Here is an 18,327-nt window from a genome sequence, read left to right on the forward strand (position 1 = left end):
CATAGATGCTCGTGAATACATCAGATAAGATCTCTAGTTCTTTTTCAAACAACGCCACCGCTTGCAAAATACTATTTCATCACATGTTCGAGAGAATCGAATTTTGCGCGTACGCCTGGGGTTGCGGTTAGCGAACTCGGTCGCTACACTTGAAGGAAGCTGGCACTTACCATCGGCTTGATATCAGGGTGTGGCACAGCCTCGAATACCTCGTAATTGAGCTTCAGCTCGGGTCCAATGTTGATATACGCGCCCTTATTCTCAGTCGAATCACAGTACTTGGGCGCAGAAAAGACCGTGATACACCGGCCGTCGTGCTCGACCTCATAACCCTCCATACGCACCTCGTGCGAGCGAATGATAGCTTCCAGGCCATTGTTCTCGCAGAAACGCTTGGTGATGTCGGGCCCAAACTGCAAGCCGACACCACGCTTGCTAGGTCCCCGCCCAGGCTGAGTTTGCGGGTCAGTCCAGAGCATCTCCATCATCAGACCCTGCTGGCCAGGCTGCCGTTGGTTGTGGCGGTTGAGCTTGCGAATGTCTTGCAGGGTAATCTTATCGTCCGAGAAAAGACCACCGTGCAAGACGAGATACTTATCGCCAACCAAGGTGGCCAGGGGCAGGGCCGAGAATGACTCAGAGAATACCTTGAACACACGCTCGTTATACTTAGCCTTGCACTCGCCTTCAAATCCATATACCTTGTTCATGTCATCAGTCTCGTGGTTGCCACGGTTCAGGAACAGTCCATTCGGGCGTAGCCACTTGTAAGCGTAAAGGAGAAGGGCGATCTCAGTTGACCATGAGCCACGGTCAACAAAGTCACCGTTGAACAGGTAGGCGTGGGTGTCGGAGGGGTGACCGTTCCGGCGGAAGATCTCCAGCAGATCGAAGAATTGGCCTGTTACGTCAGTCCGCAGTTCTTCGCCGAGGGTTATATCATGCATACCATGTGTGTCACCGCAGACGGTCAACTTCTTGCCGGTCTCCACGCCAATCTCCACCATGGTCGGCTCGTTGTAGACGAGATCCTTCACAGCCTTGATGATCTGGAACACATACTTGCGGTGGATCTTCTTGCCATTCTTGAACCGTTGAATCATGTCATCGATAAACTCCTGGGTCATTTCATCCCCGAGGCGCACTCCGTCGTAATCATCGTCAACCTTAATAGCGTCGATATCCAAGTCCGCGAACGCGGACGGCGGGTCGGAGACCTCAATCGCTTTCTCGAATTCTAAGCGACGCACGAGCTTCTCACACTCTGCAGTCTTCAGCTTCGCATTCTGATTGCCTGGTTCTCGCTTGACCACAGCCTTGAAATCTTTTAGAGCGGCCTTGTAGTTCAGGATAGCGGTATTGGCGAGGGCCCGTCTCCAGTACGCCTAGGAGAAAACAGGTGTCAAAATATAGTCCATCGAAAAGTGCCTCGCAGCACATGCGCAGTGCCCCATATCCACTGATTTGACATTCACGATAGCGACGAACCTTGACGTAGTTGGGGTCTAATTCCAAAGCCTTCGTGGCATCAGCGACAGCAAAACCAAATGCCTCGAGTTTTATTTGAGCCTGCCAAGAGAAAAAAAGAACCGGTTGTTAGTCCTGCAGATCCAATCCAGTATAAGCCATCTAGTGCAGGATGCATGGCAGAGTCGGACACCGACGCACCTGGGCTCGGTTACAAAAGAACGATGGCTCTTTGTCATATTTGTCGATCGCCTGAGTATAGAAGTCCACGGCAGCCGGCCACTCATGTTGCGCAAAGGCCTTATTGCCCTGTAGTTTGAGCGCGTTGGCCGCTTCTTGGTCCGAAGCCATGGGGCGGAGAGCAGAGGGGCACGAGACAGCGACGATCGGAACGCTTTGAAGGCGCGGGAGACGGGGATCCAAAAAAAGACAGCGGGCAGGAATTGAAAGGAGATTGCCTCGAGAATCGCTAACCGAGTGTATGCGCAACCAAAGAGTGTGAGCGAAGGAGAGGAATGGGGGAAAGAGGCCGAGAACGAAAAGGACTCTGGTTCCTGGCGATGTTCTTTTTCTCCGATGGCAACGGAGCCTTGGCACTCTTCCAGAACCCTCGACCGCGCCCGCGCCAACTTTCTTTCTTCTCCTCATCCCACGCCCCAGATGTCTTTCTACGCCCCGCCAAACCAGCAGCGCACGCTACGCGCGTGCATGGTCTGCTCAATTGTTCAGCTACATAATGTGAGTGTTTTTTTGCCTTGCTCCGAATCCCCCGATCTTGCGACTACGGTGCTGATCCACGCCTGTCCTAGAAATTCACGCGAGACGGCTGTCCGAACTGCGAGAATATCCTGCAGCTCCGCGGTAACCAGGATGCAATCCAGGAGTGCACCTCGCAGGTCTTTGAGGGCTTGATGGCCGTGCGGGACCCGGCGGGCAGTTGGGTGGCCCGCTGGCAGCGGTTGGATAACTATGTGCCGGGAACATATGCAACCAAGGTGACGGGAACTGTGAGTTCAACCACTTCTGCCATCGGGGTACATCAGAGCCTAAATTTGAACTAACACTCATGGCGTTATCTACAGCTCCCCGAATACATTATCAACAGTTTGGAGGATTCCGGCGTCAAATATGTCCCGTACGCACTTCCTATCCCCTTTGAGCTTTGAAAGCTCGCTATATTTGTCTCAACCCTGACAATCCCATTCTCTAGGCGCGATGGAAGTACCGGCGAGGAGGAGTCATGAAGCGTCCACGCTCGAATACCCACCCCAACGTCTCCATCAATATCATTCTGGTTGATAGCAGCTATGATCCAAGATACCCACACACAAAGTACCTACCGCCGAGTTTGACCAGCTGGAGCGGATTACAAAAACTTGCTAGCCTTTCAGGAGTTTCAGGTCGGAAGCATTGCGTTACTTGATTTCTTCGTGGGCATTTGGTTACGGGTCAAGGACAGCAGAGTTGACTGCTCAAGGAGTTTTCTTTTTTTAAATGAGTCACACCAACATACTGCAACACCATGAATGGTATATGAAATTCATTCAATTGACGGTGACATGAAATGTCTATGGATGTACATGGCCCGTTTTTGGTGGCATCACTCGTAGCGAATAGAAAATGAAACCTTGGAAGGAAAGAGAAAAGGAAAGCCCAAAAATGAAACCCGCTCATTATAAAACCAAAGTAAAGAAAAAACGCCCAGGCAGGAGTTTGGTATCAAAGTATCGTCCAAACTTAAATGAGCTTGAGGATCTTCTCAATGCTTTCCAGGAGAATGTCGGCGTGGTGCTTCTGGAAGACCAGCATGGGGCGAAGGCGGACAGCGCTCTGGCCACTGCCACCGATGTTAACACCAACGCTCTTGGCCTTGGCGAAGAATTGGTCACGCTTAGGGGTGTCCCAGGCAATGAAGGTACCCTGGCCCTTGCCACGCAGGTTCTGGAAGTGCTCGGGGTACTTCTGAGCCAGGCGCTCGAGGCCGGCGTAGAGGTAGTCACCGGTGATGCGAGTGTTCTCAACGAGGCCGAGGCGCTCGACCTCCTCGATGATGCCGCGGAAGATCAGAGCGCGGGAGGGGTCACCCATCCAGGTGTTGAACTGACGGTAAGGCTTGTTGGGGCGCAGGGCGGGGTTGCCGTAGTAGTATCCGGCAGTCTGGGCCTTCTTACTGAAGGTGACCATGTCGGGAGGAGACTCCAGGTTCCAGTGGTCGTGAGCCCAGAACTTGCCAGTAGCACCGACACCGGTCTGCACCTCATCGACGATGAACAAGACCTTGTTGCGCTTGGTAATTTCACGCAGGCCCTGGAAGAAGGCGGGTGAGGCGTGGTTGTCACCACCCTCAGACTGAATGGGCTCAACCATGACGGCAGCAACAGGGTTGTGGTACTCCTGGATCAGACGCTCAACCTCCTGCAAACAGCGCTGCTCCTCCTGGGCGTTCTCCTGGACGTGCTCCTCCAGGGGGTACTTCAGGGTGGGGAAAGTAGCCTGGGGCCAGTCGAAGGCAGGGATATCAAGCTTGTGGATGGGCTTGCTTCGGGTGGTGGACAGAGAGCCGAAGAGACGGCCGTGGAATGCCGACTTGAATGACAGGATGGAGAGCTGGGGAGATCCGGGACCCTGGTTCACCATGGTGGAGTTGAGCTCCTCCTCGGTGAACTCGACCTCAGGGCCACCACGCTGCAGCTGACGGTAGTACATGAAAGCGGCCTTGTAGGCAGTCTCGTTGGCATCGGAGCCAGCCATGGCGGTGAACACTTGGTTCAGACCCTTGGGGGCAGCCTTCAGGATACCGGTCTTCAGGATGTGCGACCAGTCGGCGGAGGGGAAGTTACCCAGAGCAGGGCGGTTGATCAGAGAGGTGATCATCTCGGGCGAGCTGGCAACCTTCTCGAGGTGGGGGTTGTTGTAGCCAACGGGGATGGAGGCAATCTGAGCATACCTGTTCTGGTCAGCCTTCATGGTCTTCGCGTCTGGGCGGATTCAGTCGCAACTTACACATCCAGAAGCTTGTTGCCATCAAGATCGGCAATGCTGTCCATGAGGTTAGAGAGATTCTCGCGGAATAGGCGGGGAGCCATACTAATTGCCGATGGACTCGGAGTAGTCGGTCAGCATGTTCAAGCTGCGCACATCGAAGACCTCATCAAGCTCGGCGGCTGCAGCCTTGTTCTTGGGCCCGGGGATCTCGGTCGAGACCGAGGGAGCAGTGGGCTCATTGGGGAAGTAGGGCTTCTCGGCCGCACGGAGGCGAGCGGTGGTTGAGAGAGCCCGGGCAGCGGGCATGCGAGCCGCGGTGCGCAGCTTGGGGCCGCAGCGAAGGAGGGAGGCCATTGCAAATTATTTCGTATTGGCGGCTTCGAGGTTTGGGCCGGCTGGGGGGGAATAGGAATTGATAAGGATGGTGCGGGGAAGAACGGCGAGCTGGACGGTGATCCAGTGGTGATGTGCCAGGCCCGTTGGGTGTTTCAATGTTTCAATAGGTACAGTGACACAGGAAGGACGACGTGAGAAGAAAAAAATGCACGAGCAGACGGTGACGCGGGGCACTTTATATCAATTGGCGATTCCGCTTCCTGTTATCGCCGCGACAAGCTTGCTGGGAGCTTTCGCTCCCCCGCGCAGATACGATTGGATCTCGGTGGCGCCGGCCAATCAGCAGCGATGCCGCCGAGCGAAACGCCGAGCCAGAAAGCAGGCATTTCGACGAATCGAGCAAGTCTACGCCGGCGGAATTCGCACGCGGGCAATTCGACGATTCGATGTGGTAACAGTTCACGCTCTTCCCCATCGCGTCTCGGCGCCGAAGTATCCAGACGTCATCAAATTGACTCATGGAGAGCGGAAGCTGCGGCATTCGCTGCATCTTGAACGGTCCCAACTTGTCAGCTTCTCACCGCCGTCGATCCTATCGTGATAAGCTCGTCTTGGCACTATGCTGCATATGCGGTGAGCGGACTGGATATACTAGAGCAGCTCTGAGGGATCTTCGGTGTGTTTAGTACTGCCTACGGTTTATTCTTTCTGTGCTATATATTGGATTGGTGGCCTGCTTGTTCTTCATTACTCCGTAGGTGCTCTCTGCCAGCGGCGGCCTCGATAGATATATATACTTACGGTGACGCATGTCTAGCACCATGCAATTCCCAACAACCCTACCCCGGAAAATGACATTGGGGGCCACCAACGTTGCTATTGGCGTACGTAATATATACCTATGTAGGATAGCCAAGAATAGACCTCGCGTAGACATGGGTATATGCCATCAATTCCTCGCGATTGTATACTCGCGCGAGCAGACATGTGCACTACGACGCTCACCCATCCCTAGCCTATCTTCGATCAGCAAGAGAGAAGAGACCCCGAGAAGGAGGAATGACACTGCCAATACGAGCAGTCGCTATTGATCACAGCACCGCTTTCTGTCGGAATCTCATTCCCAAAATAAAGGCGATTCCATCCCGCAGTGGGGCTTGATATCCCGCCGCATATTGGTGCCGCTCGAGGAGCCACACAAGCCACTAGAATCTTATCCACTGGGCTTGTGGTTTAGTGGTATAATACCCCCTTAGCATGGGGGTGGTCCGGGGTTCGATTCCCCGCGAGTCCATCTTTTTGCTCTTATAAGAACCCTCGTGGTCCAGTCATGCGTGATGGATGAAGATATTACGAAAATTTTTTGGTGGTGAATCGGCCCTGGTATATGATCATTAAACTACACACCACCAGGGAAGCCGTCTCTCATGGTATCGTAGTCGATAACTTGTCACTAACTGCAGACGAGAAGACCACACCGCCGGGTTTCATCTCGATATCATTCCAGAGGAGGCTACTGCCAGAAATACCGTAAACGAGGCCATGTCCTCCTGGTGGGCTAATCTCCATTCAGACCAGGTCTCTATCTCCACGGTCCGCATGATCCCAAAAGAATCACCTTCGTAGTCTGCACAAGTCGTTTCTGGCAGCTATGTGTGACTAGAGGAACAAAGCTTCCGGGAAAGGCTTCGTTTGTTGTTGGAGGTTGTATGGCGGATCGACCGGAGCAGACCTAGTTAGGTTCTGTTAATATCATTACAGACTGTCAAGGGCCCTGTTCAGATTCATATCAGTACTAGATCAACCTCTAGCACAGCGGCGACTAAAATCGGCCATCCGAGCCAGGTCGTGCCATAGCCGACGACCATATTCTTCCAGACATACGACGTGCGAACAGAACTGGCCACATTAACGGGAGAATGGTCACCAGGAACTCTGTGAAGATGTTGATGGCGCTGGCTGAGAAGACGGTCGCCCTATCATTCATGCACTTGGAAGCATACTGTCCAGCACTGAAAGATGCGATAATGGTGAAAGCGCACAGCATAGGCCGACAAAGATCATTGCTCCAACGAATGTGAAGTTGAACACCGCATTGTTGCCCTTTCCGGCGCCGAGAATTCATCGACAAGACCACAGCAGAGATATTTTGGTGAAATTGCATGATAGCAAAAATATGCTCCGGAACAGCAGATTCAACATTTGCACGGTGGGAAGTTAATCCATTGGAACGTCCCAGAGATATCGGTTCGGATTGCAGTGCCTGAGTAGTGAGGCACCCCCCTGCGCTGCTTGTAGACAGCGTTGCTTCTCAGCTCTCTTTTCTCCTTCCTCTTCCACCAGTGCACTCCGTTTCCACGTTTCTGCCTGCTCCTTCAGGTACCCTGCGTAGACTCGCTTGTTTCGTCTCTTCTTTGGCTAGATTGATCTGATCTTGCATTCGATCCAGATCTCCTACGCCATCAGGTTCCATCCCGAATCCTCCTTGGCGAATGAGGTCACAGCGACCATCGCAATGACAAACACAAGGCCAAGCAAGACCTGGAATCCGAGGAAAACAGACCGGCTTCGACTTCATTCGCAACCGCACAGTTGACGGTCTCTCGAGAGGATTCCAGGCTGAAAAACTCGGGTGGTCTGCGTGAATTATCACCCTCCTTCCGATCGATCATCGTGCGTCCGAACTGTGATCTGCAAACGTTTGGCAATGAGAATAATGGATAGGTCAGTCGACATCCACAATGGTTATTTCGATTGACCGGTGGGTCCACTGGAAGTGAACCAGCGGGATCTCTCGGTTGCCTTTCTAGATCTTGACTCGTGATAATGGTCAAATTGTGATGATGAAAAATCTCATTCACTGAAAAAAAAAAAAGCCACTGTTTTGACAACATCGCGACTGGCGGGCGAACGAAGATTTTATGAGCGACAAGAAGAGTTATGCCTTTTGCCACAGACCGGCGACATGAGATGACATCCACAACAGAAATTACCCGATCTCCTAGGATAGGGGCCCAAGCAGCGAACACTGTTGCAAAGAGAGAAGGGGCCAAACAGCCCCAACGCGCTGGTGTTTCAACCGGCGTCGCATCGCAGAAGCGTTGGCACCTTGTGGGCCTAGCTGTATTGGCCTCGTATATGACTACTGTGTATGAACTGTGTATGCAAACGCTCCCATCCATGATTGGACAGTCTATCGCAGGGCGACGGTCGACCCGACTGATCGGAATAAAGCTCAGCCCTGAAATCATCTTTATTGCCCAATGTGGCAACCAATGAACTGACACGGCAGAGCAGTCCCCCAAACTCAAGTCTCTCAATCAAAGCCTAGACCACCAGCTGCCGCTATCACCGGCTATGTGATCCCGAGATCTCTATCACGGCCCTCATGTGGATGGCAAAGCCAAGCAGTCATTCTATGAACATTCCCTGTATCTGCATTAGTGGTGATTGTGCTCGACGCCCCCCGTCTGCATACAGCGAGGGAGGAAGATTGGCGTATTCTTAATTCCTGCTGGAGCATCTCACGACTCGGATGGGGCTCTAACCCGACTAGTGCGTATCCTGAACGAGCCGCCAGAATAATTACGGCCCTAAAATGCCAGGATCACAAGGGGGACGCGTTGCCCCCATGGACATAAAAGAACATAACATGCGAACATCGCATTTATCCAGACTGACTGCGTCTTATCTAGATTTAAATATTAGCAGTGCCCGCCCACGCTTCCGCCCCTTCTCCAAGTCTGACATTCCTTGCGCGATCCAAACAAGCTCCAACGGCCAACTTCAAAGTCCTGGCTCGGACATGGAAACTGCCAACCAAGCCTCTTCAGAGAAGCTTACGGCCAACTCGTCCGAGACAGAGATCCCCGATGGCGAAGTCAGCATCTCCTTACCTGCCGACAAAGAAGACGCCGACGTTGTTCCAGTGACTACGGCGACGAAACGATATCCCGAATCAGACCTCAGCCGGGGTATCGTAGGCTGGGAAGGACAAGATGATCCTCAAAATCCTCAAAATTTCCCTCCGCGTCAAAAGTGGGGGCTGCTGGCCCTCATGAGCGCCATCACGTTCGTCTCTCCTCTGGCCTCGAGCATGTTCTCGCCCGCGGTGAGCTACGTTGCAGTCGATCTAGACGTGACCAATGAGACGATCCTGTCATTCAGTGTCAGCATCTACCTGCTCGGTTATGCAGTAAGTCCAAGCATCTACATGCGTAGGGGGATTTTTTAACCGTATTAATAATCCGCCCGTGTGTATAGTTCGGCCCCCTTCTATTGGCCCCCATGAGTGAGGTCTACGGTCGCAGAATCGTGCTCAGTTGCGCCAACTGGTTCCTGGTCGTCTGGCAGATTGGTTGTGCCCTCGCGCCCAATATAGCAGCCTTGATTGTCTGCCGATTGTTTGCCGGGATAGGAGGCTCTGGTTGTCTGACCCTCGGCGCCGGCGTGATTGCAGACCTGTTCCCCACCGAGCAACGCGGTCTAGCCACGTCCGTCTGGAGTCTGGGACCGTTGATCGGGCCCGTGGTAGGTCCCATTGCCGGCGGCTTCATCGGGGAAACGATCGGATGGCGCTGGGTGTTCTGGGTGGTCATGATGGCGGGCGGCGTGGTGTCGCTGGGCATCGAGTTCCTCAACCAGGAGACGTACGCGTCGGTCCTCATCCGGCGCAAGACTGAGCGTCTGGCAAAGGAGCTCGGCCGGAACGATCTTCGCAGCGCATATGCACCCGACGGAGGCAACCTCTCAACAGCTGAAGCGATCAAGACCGGCCTCAGGCGGCCGGTTCTCCTCTTCTGCAAGTCGCCCATTGTCCTGCTCCTCGCGACCTACATGGCATTCGTCTACGGTCTGCTCTACCTGTTCTTCACGACCATCCCGACCGTGTTCAAGGAGAAGTACGGCTTCTCCACAGGCCTCTCGGGCCTCGCATATCTCGGAATCGGCATCGGGTTCTTTCTCGGTCTTATATCCATCGCCTTGACTAGCGACAAGGTGGTGGTCAAGCTCACCAAGCGCAATGGCGGCAAGTTCGAGCCCGAGATGCGACTGCCGGCCATGATCTTCTACGCGTGTTTCCTCCCCATCAGCTTTTTCTGGTATGGCTGGACCACCGACAAGGATGTGTTCTGGATCGCCCCCATCATCGGCATGGTGCCCTTCAGCTTCGGCATGATGGGCTTGTACCTGCCCATCCAAACCTACGTTATCGACAGCTATCCCGCATATGCAGCCTCGGCCAATGCGACTCTGACTGCAGTCCGGTCGTTAGTGGGGGCCCTGTTGCCCCTGGCGGGGCCGAAGTTGTTTGCCAATCTGGGGTTGGGATGGGGAAATTCGCTGTTGGGATTCATCGCGTTGGCATTCGTGCCTATCCCGATCATTTTCTCGCGGTACGGGCAGCGCATTCGAGAGAAGTTTCCCGTTGACCTGAGCTGAGAGAAAAAAAAAAGGGGGGGGGGGGCGTAAGGCGGGCGACCGGACGTTGTATGTGCAGGACAAAATGGCCGAGTCATACAGTCCACGTCTATTCGAGAGCGGCCAGGTGCATACTTGCCCGAGGAGGGGGTTTTGCATCGCATACATAGAATATAGACATGCCATTGGGCATAAATCCATTGACTACGAAGCTTGTCACACCCGTCTCTGCGAATCGGACAGTGGTCATCCCCTGAAGACCGTTCTAAATATACCCCATCCTCCGTGTTGACGCTCCACTTGGTGCAGAGCGCGTCAGGCCTAGATTATGGCGATGAAACCGCCACCGCTAAGCCTTCGTTTCAGCTTTTTCTCCCATGCCCCCCAAAATCCCCTATGGGCCACTGTTTCGTTCTTCTTCTCCTGACTGACCTTCGTTTTCTTGTATCCCTTCGATTATTCTAAACGCGTTCTTTTCTATCCACATTCGTTGCATTTCAAACCGACCTCGTTCAGCGCTTCTGCATTAGCATCTCTCCTTTCCGTTCATCTTTTCCTTAATACATCATGACCGAAGGCCATAGTATTCCAGCCCACGAGGCCCCGACATCCGATACTACCGCTGACAACAACCTTCCGTTGCCCGTGCCCAGCGAGGTGCGAGCCCATGTCGACCACCATGGCCAGCCTCAACCACACGATTCCAGGGAGCAGGACTCCGTTGGGAGACTCACCCCACGGCCGACATTCATGGAGCATCTGGCCAACTCGCGGGACTCACAGTTCCATTTGGATCGACGGGATTCCAGCGAGCTGGAGCGGTACTTTGTACGTGGAATCGCACACCATGATGAGTCTGAAGGATCGGCATATAGTGACGTGGGAACTTCTGAACTGACATGGCATTGGTGATTAGCACGGGCCCCGCGACATGGACAAGCACTCCAAATGGCCCATCTTCATGCGCATGCACGGCAGCGTTACCCCGAAGATGATCATGCCGATTGTTTGCGTGGCTGCTTGGTCGACACTCATTACTTGTATTTCGCACTTTGTTCACGACCGTGAGTGCCCCGGGGATATGCGAAGCTGTAGAGGGCTCTGATGGACTGACAGATGCATGGTTGGGCTGAGCAGTGAGCGTTAATGATATCCTTCTCACCGTGCTGGGTTTCGTGGTGGGCTTGGCATTGTCGTTCCGCAGTTCGAGTGCATATGAAAGGTAATGTCCCTTGGGGTCGATCTGGACCTGAGCTGCTGGGCATGGTCTGACCAGTGGCTGACACATCCAATATAGATGGGCCGATGGCCGCAAGTACTGGGCCCAATTGATCCAAACATCTCGTAATATGGCTCGTACCATCTGGATCAGCACGGGCGAGCGAGAGGGCGAGAATGGCAAAGTGGACCTTCTGAGGAAGATGTATGGAGTTCCAAAGCCCCAATGCAGGCAATAATGTTCCACTGACATATCGCTAACTGATCTGTTTCAAAGTACTGCCATGAACCTCATTCTTGCCTTCGCTGTTTCTCTGAAGCACAAGCTCCGATTTGAACCCGACATCGCCTACGAGGACCTGGCTGGGCTTGTCGGCCACCTGGACACGTTTGCCCGGGATGCCCATGACCCCAACGTCGTTCATCCTCGTGGCAAGTCCGTGTGGAAAGCGACTGGAGAGTATTTGGGTGTCTCGTTCGCCGAGTCCAACCCGCGCAAGCTGATCAAGCGATCCAAGAAGCCCCTTGGTCATCTCCCCCTGGAGATTCTTAACCACTTGTCCGCCTATGTCGATTCGTGTGTGGCCAATTCGACCCTGAGCTCAGCTTTGCACCAGGGCCAGATGAGTAAGTGACGGCTTGGATGATGGTGGTTCTCCAATGCTGACCTTTCCACCAGTCACCATGGTGAGCACGTTGAATGAGATCCTCACTGGCACCGAGCGGGTGCTGGACACCCCCATGCCCACTGCGTACACCATTGCCATCTCCCAGATCTCCTGGATCTATGTTATGGTTCTTCCCTTCCAGTTGTACTCGACCCTCGGCTGGGTCACCATTCCCGCTTCCATGGGTAAGTGCTACAATGTGCACTGTGATTTGAGTCCGACATGTCTAACAACCCTGTCCAGTTGCTGCATACATCATCATTGGCCTGGCCACCATCGGCAGTGAAATTGAGAACCCTTTTGGTCAAGATGTCAATGACCTCCCCTTGGATACCTACTGCCGCCAGATCGCGGTGGAACTCGACATCATCACTGCCACTCCACGCCCGAGTGTGGAGGATTTCATGGCGCGCCCCGATAACCTGGTTTTGTTCCCACTCAGCCAGAACGGTTATCCTGAATGGAAGGAACGCAGCGTGGAGGAAATCCGTGCCGCACTCCGCACCAAGGTGGTTGCCAACCCTGCTTCCACAGCTGCAGCTCCCTCGGATGCCTCAACTGTCGTCGGGGAGGCCTCCTTGAAGTCGAATCAGTCTGTTTGAGATCTGGCAAGGACAAAAAGGTTAATGGGGAGAGGTGGAAAAAGCAAATCTTGTACCAGCAATCAAGCGGTCCAGATTGATTTTGAACAACTGTTCGATAGCGCGAGAGTTACGGCGTTTGCACTAGGCCGGTGCTGATTTCAGAAAAAAAGACTAGAAGAAGAACTTTGTGAGATCGTTTGTCTTTAGACTGATTGTTTCTTGAAATTGTGATCTTCTTCTGGCAACACAAGTATTTTGTGATCCAAGAATGAGTTTGGGATATAATCCCCATGTCTGCTCGAATGGGGGAGTATGTGGCACTGAGAATGTATGCAGCATTCCAGCTCTTGCAATACACAACAGCACAGCCGACAGACATTAATGCCAGCCTTTGGGTGGCCACTTTAGCGATCCCTGTCTATACCACTTTGTGTGTATGGCATCAATGCCAGGTAGAGCCCCATCAGGCCCATGGCAGCAGCAACTCCAGCATCTGAACGCCGCGCGGCATTTGGGCGTGATAGCCCCTGGTGAAAGGGTAGTTTTGGCCGCGGAGCTTAGTTCGGGAGAATCATCCAACCAAGATGAAGTGTATAAAAAACCGCAGTAGCAGCTCCCACCTAAGGAAAGAACAAGTCTTTTCCAGAGCCATGAACCAGCGCACCTAGGTAATTGCCCTTGGCGCACACCTTCCACGCGATGTTGGCTCCGCTGCCTCCTCCACCGATCCACGAGCTCAACGCGGCAACAACAGCGGCTGCGTCATCGCGTGGGACGCGCACCCAGACGCAGTCGTACTTTCTTGGTCCTGTAGACGGCGCCGATTGTGTACCGGTAGTATCGGGTGAGGATGCGATGTCAATTTTGAGAATATCGATTGGGATGGCAGTCCCTGTGAGCCCGAGGAATTGTGACAGAGCGGAGGAGAGGTAGGTGCGGGCAGAGAGGGCATCGAGAGGCTGCGAGGATGAAGAGTTGGGCTGAGGAATACTATCACAGTTCCATCTGTCAGCTCGCATCACCACGAAGGGTCTTGGAGAGCGCAGCGCTTACAGCTGGAGCTTGAGGTAGGTCCAGGGCGGGTTGCGCGAGACGAAGTGGATGGTGTTTGAACTGGACTCGGGTGCTTTTCGCTTGGAGGTAGAGGATGATGCATCCATTGCCACTTCTTTGTTTTGCGCTCCTGTCATTTCGGAAATTGGAGAGAAGAATAGTGTCGGTTGAAGGTGTTGCGCCCGTTAAAGCTCCCGAGGTCAGGCTTTTGTCGGCTGAGTAACGAGGGACGATCGCCGGTTCGGCAGTGACAATCCGGTGGGTTTTGTGGACTCGCGTCACATCGCGCCCGCCGACATCTTCTCTCCCTATGTCTTCTAGTCATGGCGTTAGTCGTACAGTTTTGCATGTGAATGAGAATAACCGTTTGTAAAAAAAAAAAAAATTGCCTGGTAGCGCACTTACTGTTCGAAACGGATAATCAGCCACTAGTAATGGCCATGAACCCCATCTTTCAGCTGGTGCCAGTCTGGTCCCTAGAGCCTGGCAAGAGACACCGGTTTTTCTATTAAGAGCCTCTCCTTTTTTCAGTCGCATCAACGAGTTTTTGAAATGCTTGCTGTAAAAAGCCCTCCTCGCTCTGGTTACCGATACATAAACCCGTAATGCACAGCGTCTTCTCTCGAGCCTTTGCCCCCCGGATCACTTCGACGCTGGACTTTGGGACTTTGAAGACCTAGATGTAAGAGAATTATTAGCCACTTACGACACAACAGATCATTTCTGACACTGAACGTGGGGATGACCAGGCGATCAATCGATACGCAAACGAACCTCAGCCAGGATCTGGGCGACAGCCAGGTTAGCTGCCCCATCGCGTGGGACCGCGGCCACGGATACATCCACCCTGTCATTTCCTACTGCCGTCACACCTGCATGGTTGGCAGACACCTTTGGCTTGACATAGCAGGGGATATGTAAATTGTAGCTCTTGTGAGTAGACCCAAGAGATTTGTTGGCGACTAAGCGGAGAATAGAGGACGGACGGCTCATCTTGGGATTGTGGTGTGCCGAACAGACGACGGACCGGAGGGTTGCAGGACGGAAGTAATTTGCCCTAGCAGAACAACGCGGATTTGGACACTTATCGAATGACAATCTTCGACAGCTGATTAAACATGTATTTGGGCATTCCGAGTGGAGTATATTTTTTGAAGCGGAATAGTGTCTACAAGAGAATGAAATAGGAGAAAAAAAAATTAAGTATTCAATGCCATTTTGAGTATGTGACCACTTGCATGATCATCACTGTGGCCTGGTTAGATACCTCCCCATCCAACCGAACATCCATTAAGTGACGAGATTTAAGTACACTCCGTGATCGAGATTGTGGAGTTCGCAGTTCCATCTGATCCAATGGCAACGTTGTGTCAGACGCTATTCGCCTATTGCTCCATCAAAGCAGTCACATTCTGAGGCAGGGAGCTATGGTTATTTGGGCTGTAGGTGGTGTCCAGGCCAGTTTCGGAAGTTTGATGGTGTGTTCGGTACAACTCCGGGCATTGAGCATCCTTGCACCGGAAGAGATGTAGTGTTTGATCCACCAAGGGAGCACCTTCGTCGGCTGGAATTTAGCATGGGTACGGATCGGCACTCTGAACAAATAGTCCAGTTCTTCCAGGGGAGTTGCTTAGTCTCGGGCAGTAACAGGAAGATCAATACTGGCCATTTGCCCCCCCCCCCGGTTACATATGCCTTCCTGGACCGGCCCCTTTTCAAAATGAGGACCATGATATGCTGGGGGCCGCTGCTTTTCCTGGTGCGCCTTGCGAGGCGCACGGATATCGTAGTGCGAGTCAGATCTTGCGCTTGGGGGGTCTCGTGATGGAGCCATCGTGATGATCAAAAAGTCAAGAAGAGAATAAATCGTATGGTTGTGGATAGAAGGAGAGATGGTGAGAGGGTGGAGAATGAGATGGTGAGAGAAGAGAAATGGAGAGAAAGACAGCTATAGAGCATAGTCAATGGTCTGCCTACCCCAGGTACTCCAGGCAATATATGATAATGACCCAGGCTTGGGTGAGCTACCAAGTGAATTCAATCACGAATTTGAGAGAGACAGACTGAAGGTCCCAGGGAAATGATATTGAGGCCGGCATAGAAGCCAAGTGCCCTGGGGAGTGAAAACTCGCAATATGTATGGAAAAGTCAGCGAAAGGACGGCGGCCCAGAAGTTGTTGGCAATAGCAGCCCAGGCCATACCAATTTCACGGTGTGAGAGCGGAATGCTGCCGGTGTGATTACCGATATCTTCCCCCCCCTCATGAGCCAGAAAGGCTCTGAGTGTTTTTCAGACAGCCATGATGCGACTTTCGATGCTTCTGGCTTTTGAACCAACCGTGCTGATGCTCACTGTTTACACCGCGATTGGTACGTGTCTGTACCATCCTCCGAAAGCAGAGTGAGGCTGACCAAAACAGTTTACGGTATACTTTGCGGCTTTCCCCGTCGTCTTCGATAACGAACGGCACTGGTCACAAGGGATAAGTGGATTGTCGTTTCTGGGTGGGCGTCGGGCAAGTCCTCGCACTTGGGGTGTACCTGACAGGCATATCACATGGTGCTTTTGGGCAGTCACGGTTTCCTCCAAAATATAGACTTGTCCGGCGGCCATTCGGTATCCGTTCGGTAGTTGAGTGCAGAGAAAAATTCTTATTCATATTCTATCAAATCTACCATGTTAGAAGAGAAGGACGCTGTCCAAGCTCGAGAATCCAGCGGCGACGCCACCCTCATTAACTTCTTTTCCTTTCGTTCTCAACAGCCATCCACCCTGGTCATTGTGGATAATCTTTCCGGTATTATCCCATAGAATCGTGCCATAGATGCCCAGCTCAGAGATGACATTGCCGCGGAGTACTTCTCCATCGTTCCTGAGAGCCACATTCTCGGCATTAGCTACCGGATTGATCAGTTCCATTAGAACCCATCCCTTCCAGTCTGCCTCCGGAATGGACCGAAGAAAACCTGGAATATCGGACTTGTAGATGTTGTTACCTCCACCTTCGCGCTGTGGTTTGAGAACGTGATTCATTGCGGTCTCGGGATTGAGTGCCAGTTCCCGGCCCTGGCCATTGGCAGAGAGATCATACTGCGGTGCGAAAGTCTCTCGCAACCTCGAGATCACGGTGCTGTCAGCACCACGCAAAAGGCTGGAGAGATGGTCTGGGCCTGTTGGTTCGGCCAGGACTTGTTGGATCTTCTTGCAACCGGCCAACTGGTTCAGCACCGTCGGACATTTGATTGCCGCGGAACGCTCTAGATGAGCCCGAGCCTCCCAATCGCGACTGGATGTGTATTCATCCGGAGAATAGTATGCTCGGAGATAGACAGTCGTCACTTCGAATGCTGATGTCGGAGAGTGAGGGGGTTGATAGATGAGCGGTCGAGAAGAATTCGAGGCGGGAATTGATGTTTGATCCAGGATCTTTTTGCTGGTCAATCGAAAAACAGGAATCCTGTGAAACGTCGTGAGATGTTTCAAGAGAGCCAGTTGATCAAAGACGTTGCGCTCTCCATCCTGGACGATGAAAAGAACACACAAGGGAAGCGTGGGGGTAGACTTCGACGGCCCGTAAGCCTTGTGTGCCACTGCCAGCCCACCGGCGAGGGTCTCCACAGCCGTATTGTCTGGTGGTGTGCCAGATTGGAGCAGCGGATGAGGCGGATAGCTGATTGGAGAACCGGGAGGCGAAGTCAAGAGCTCCGTATGCAGCGACCTCACCAGAGCAGACAGTCCACCAAAAGACGACGAGATTGTGTTGAACTCCACCTGTTTGAGCGATGGGGCCTGATTGGGTGCTATATGGGCCATGTAATCGGACCGGTAGAGACCCAAGGACAGGTTCTGGACATAGCCCTCTTTCTGCACCGCCAGATGTGTCTTCCAGAGATTTGCCACGAAGTCGTCCACATCGATTAGACTGGAAATATGGATTGAGTTAGCCCCGGGTATTCAATAATGAAGAGGCTGTAGCCGCACTGACTCTTCAATGATCTTCCCAAGCCATTGCTCATTGCACGTAATTGTAGCGTAGAGTTGGTTGTACACGGTCTGCAGCGCTTGCGCTTCTTCGAAACAGGCCTTTGGAAATGGACTGGGAAAAAGCGTCACTGGAGCGTTGGTGGCCAAAACCCCATTGGAGTCCACGCCTTCGGGCAGAATCGCTGAAGAGGGTCGAACTGCGAGGCCGTTTTGGATTGCCCAATCCTTGGTGGCAGTGACCAAGAACTCCTGCTGTGCTGGTGACAGAGCAGGAGGATAGTCGATATAGATTGACTCAGCCATATTCCTAAGAGCGAGTCGTAGCAGAACACCAAGAAGCAGAAGAATACAGGCCAAAATCCAACTTTCTAACTCCCAACGTTCTCGACTACGATGCTCGTCTTCCAATGGAATATTTCCCCGCGACAGGATTTGTCAGCCTTGAGGGGTGAGGTCACCTGCAGCCACTGACCGCCTTCCTTTTTGCACAATCACCCCGCTCGTTTCTGTTTGCCTATCCTGACCAATCATCTCCACCGATCTTCCTCGTGCATCCCCCACAACCCGTGGACGGGCCGCACTTTATTCACTACTTGACACCTACACCGCC

The 18,327-nt window shown here is 52.9% G+C and overlaps 8 protein-coding genes across 8 annotated transcripts; 3 read left to right on the forward strand and 5 right to left on the reverse strand.

Moving 5' to 3' along the window:
* Positions 1 to 79: 79 nt before the first annotated feature.
* ppt1 (protein serine/threonine phosphatase PPT1) lies at positions 80 to 1,818 on the reverse strand (the record flags this gene model as incomplete). The annotated part of the gene is made up of 5 exons (XM_056947228.1): positions 80 to 115; positions 171 to 901; positions 950 to 1,385; positions 1,489 to 1,569; positions 1,669 to 1,818. 5 exons carry the CDS (start codon positions 1,816 to 1,818, stop codon positions 80 to 82), a joined length of 1,434 nt encoding a protein of 477 aa, XP_056796738.1.
* Positions 1,819 to 2,127: 309 nt separating this feature from the next.
* On the forward strand, positions 2,128 to 2,711 carry spt4 (transcription elongation factor SPT4; the record flags this gene model as incomplete). Its single annotated transcript, XM_056947229.1, has 4 exons — positions 2,128 to 2,205; positions 2,277 to 2,474; positions 2,550 to 2,602; positions 2,678 to 2,711. The coding sequence occupies 4 exons, from the start codon at positions 2,128 to 2,130 to the stop codon at positions 2,709 to 2,711; spliced, it is 363 nt and encodes a 120-aa protein (XP_056796739.1).
* Positions 2,712 to 3,204: 493 nt separating this feature from the next.
* gatA (4-aminobutyrate transaminase gatA) lies at positions 3,205 to 4,806 on the reverse strand (the record flags this gene model as incomplete). The annotated part of the gene is made up of 3 exons (XM_056947230.1): positions 3,205 to 4,414; positions 4,471 to 4,506; positions 4,556 to 4,806. 3 exons carry the CDS (start codon positions 4,804 to 4,806, stop codon positions 3,205 to 3,207), a joined length of 1,497 nt encoding a protein of 498 aa, XP_056796740.1.
* Positions 4,807 to 8,593: 3,787 nt separating this feature from the next.
* Positions 8,594 to 10,230, forward strand: N7459_008063 (MFS transporter; the record flags this gene model as incomplete). The annotated part of the gene is made up of 2 exons (XM_056947231.1): positions 8,594 to 8,983; positions 9,052 to 10,230. 2 exons carry the CDS (start codon positions 8,594 to 8,596, stop codon positions 10,228 to 10,230), a joined length of 1,569 nt encoding a protein of 522 aa, XP_056796741.1.
* A 546-nt stretch (positions 10,231 to 10,776) lies between these two features.
* On the forward strand, positions 10,777 to 12,697 carry N7459_008064 (bestrophin family protein; the record flags this gene model as incomplete). The annotated part of the gene is made up of 7 exons (XM_056947232.1): positions 10,777 to 11,037; positions 11,126 to 11,273; positions 11,347 to 11,431; positions 11,507 to 11,632; positions 11,705 to 12,054; positions 12,107 to 12,280; positions 12,339 to 12,697. 7 exons carry the CDS (start codon positions 10,777 to 10,779, stop codon positions 12,695 to 12,697), a joined length of 1,503 nt encoding a protein of 500 aa, XP_056796742.1.
* Positions 12,698 to 13,299: 602 nt separating this feature from the next.
* N7459_008065 (uncharacterized protein) lies at positions 13,300 to 13,869 on the reverse strand (the record flags this gene model as incomplete). The annotated part of the gene is made up of 2 exons (XM_056947233.1): positions 13,300 to 13,669; positions 13,733 to 13,869. The coding sequence occupies 2 exons, from the start codon at positions 13,867 to 13,869 to the stop codon at positions 13,300 to 13,302; spliced, it is 507 nt and encodes a 168-aa protein (XP_056796743.1).
* Positions 13,870 to 14,240: 371 nt separating this feature from the next.
* N7459_008066 (DUF167 domain-containing protein) lies at positions 14,241 to 14,725 on the reverse strand (the record flags this gene model as incomplete). Its single annotated transcript, XM_056947234.1, has 2 exons — positions 14,241 to 14,408; positions 14,507 to 14,725. The coding sequence occupies 2 exons, from the start codon at positions 14,723 to 14,725 to the stop codon at positions 14,241 to 14,243; spliced, it is 387 nt and encodes a 128-aa protein (XP_056796744.1).
* A 1,687-nt stretch (positions 14,726 to 16,412) lies between these two features.
* N7459_008067 (glutathione synthase) lies at positions 16,413 to 18,020 on the reverse strand (the record flags this gene model as incomplete). The annotated part of the gene is made up of 2 exons (XM_056947235.1): positions 16,413 to 17,655; positions 17,719 to 18,020. The coding sequence occupies 2 exons, from the start codon at positions 18,018 to 18,020 to the stop codon at positions 16,413 to 16,415; spliced, it is 1,545 nt and encodes a 514-aa protein (XP_056796745.1).
* Between the last annotated feature and the right edge of the window lie 307 nt (positions 18,021 to 18,327).

The sequence above is a fragment of the Penicillium hispanicum genome (genome assembly GCF_028827665.1).
Source record: "Penicillium hispanicum strain IBT 35686 chromosome Unknown utg000007l_segment0_segment0, whole genome shotgun sequence".
NCBI classification, from domain to species: Eukaryota; Fungi; Ascomycota; class Eurotiomycetes; order Eurotiales; family Aspergillaceae; genus Penicillium; species Penicillium hispanicum.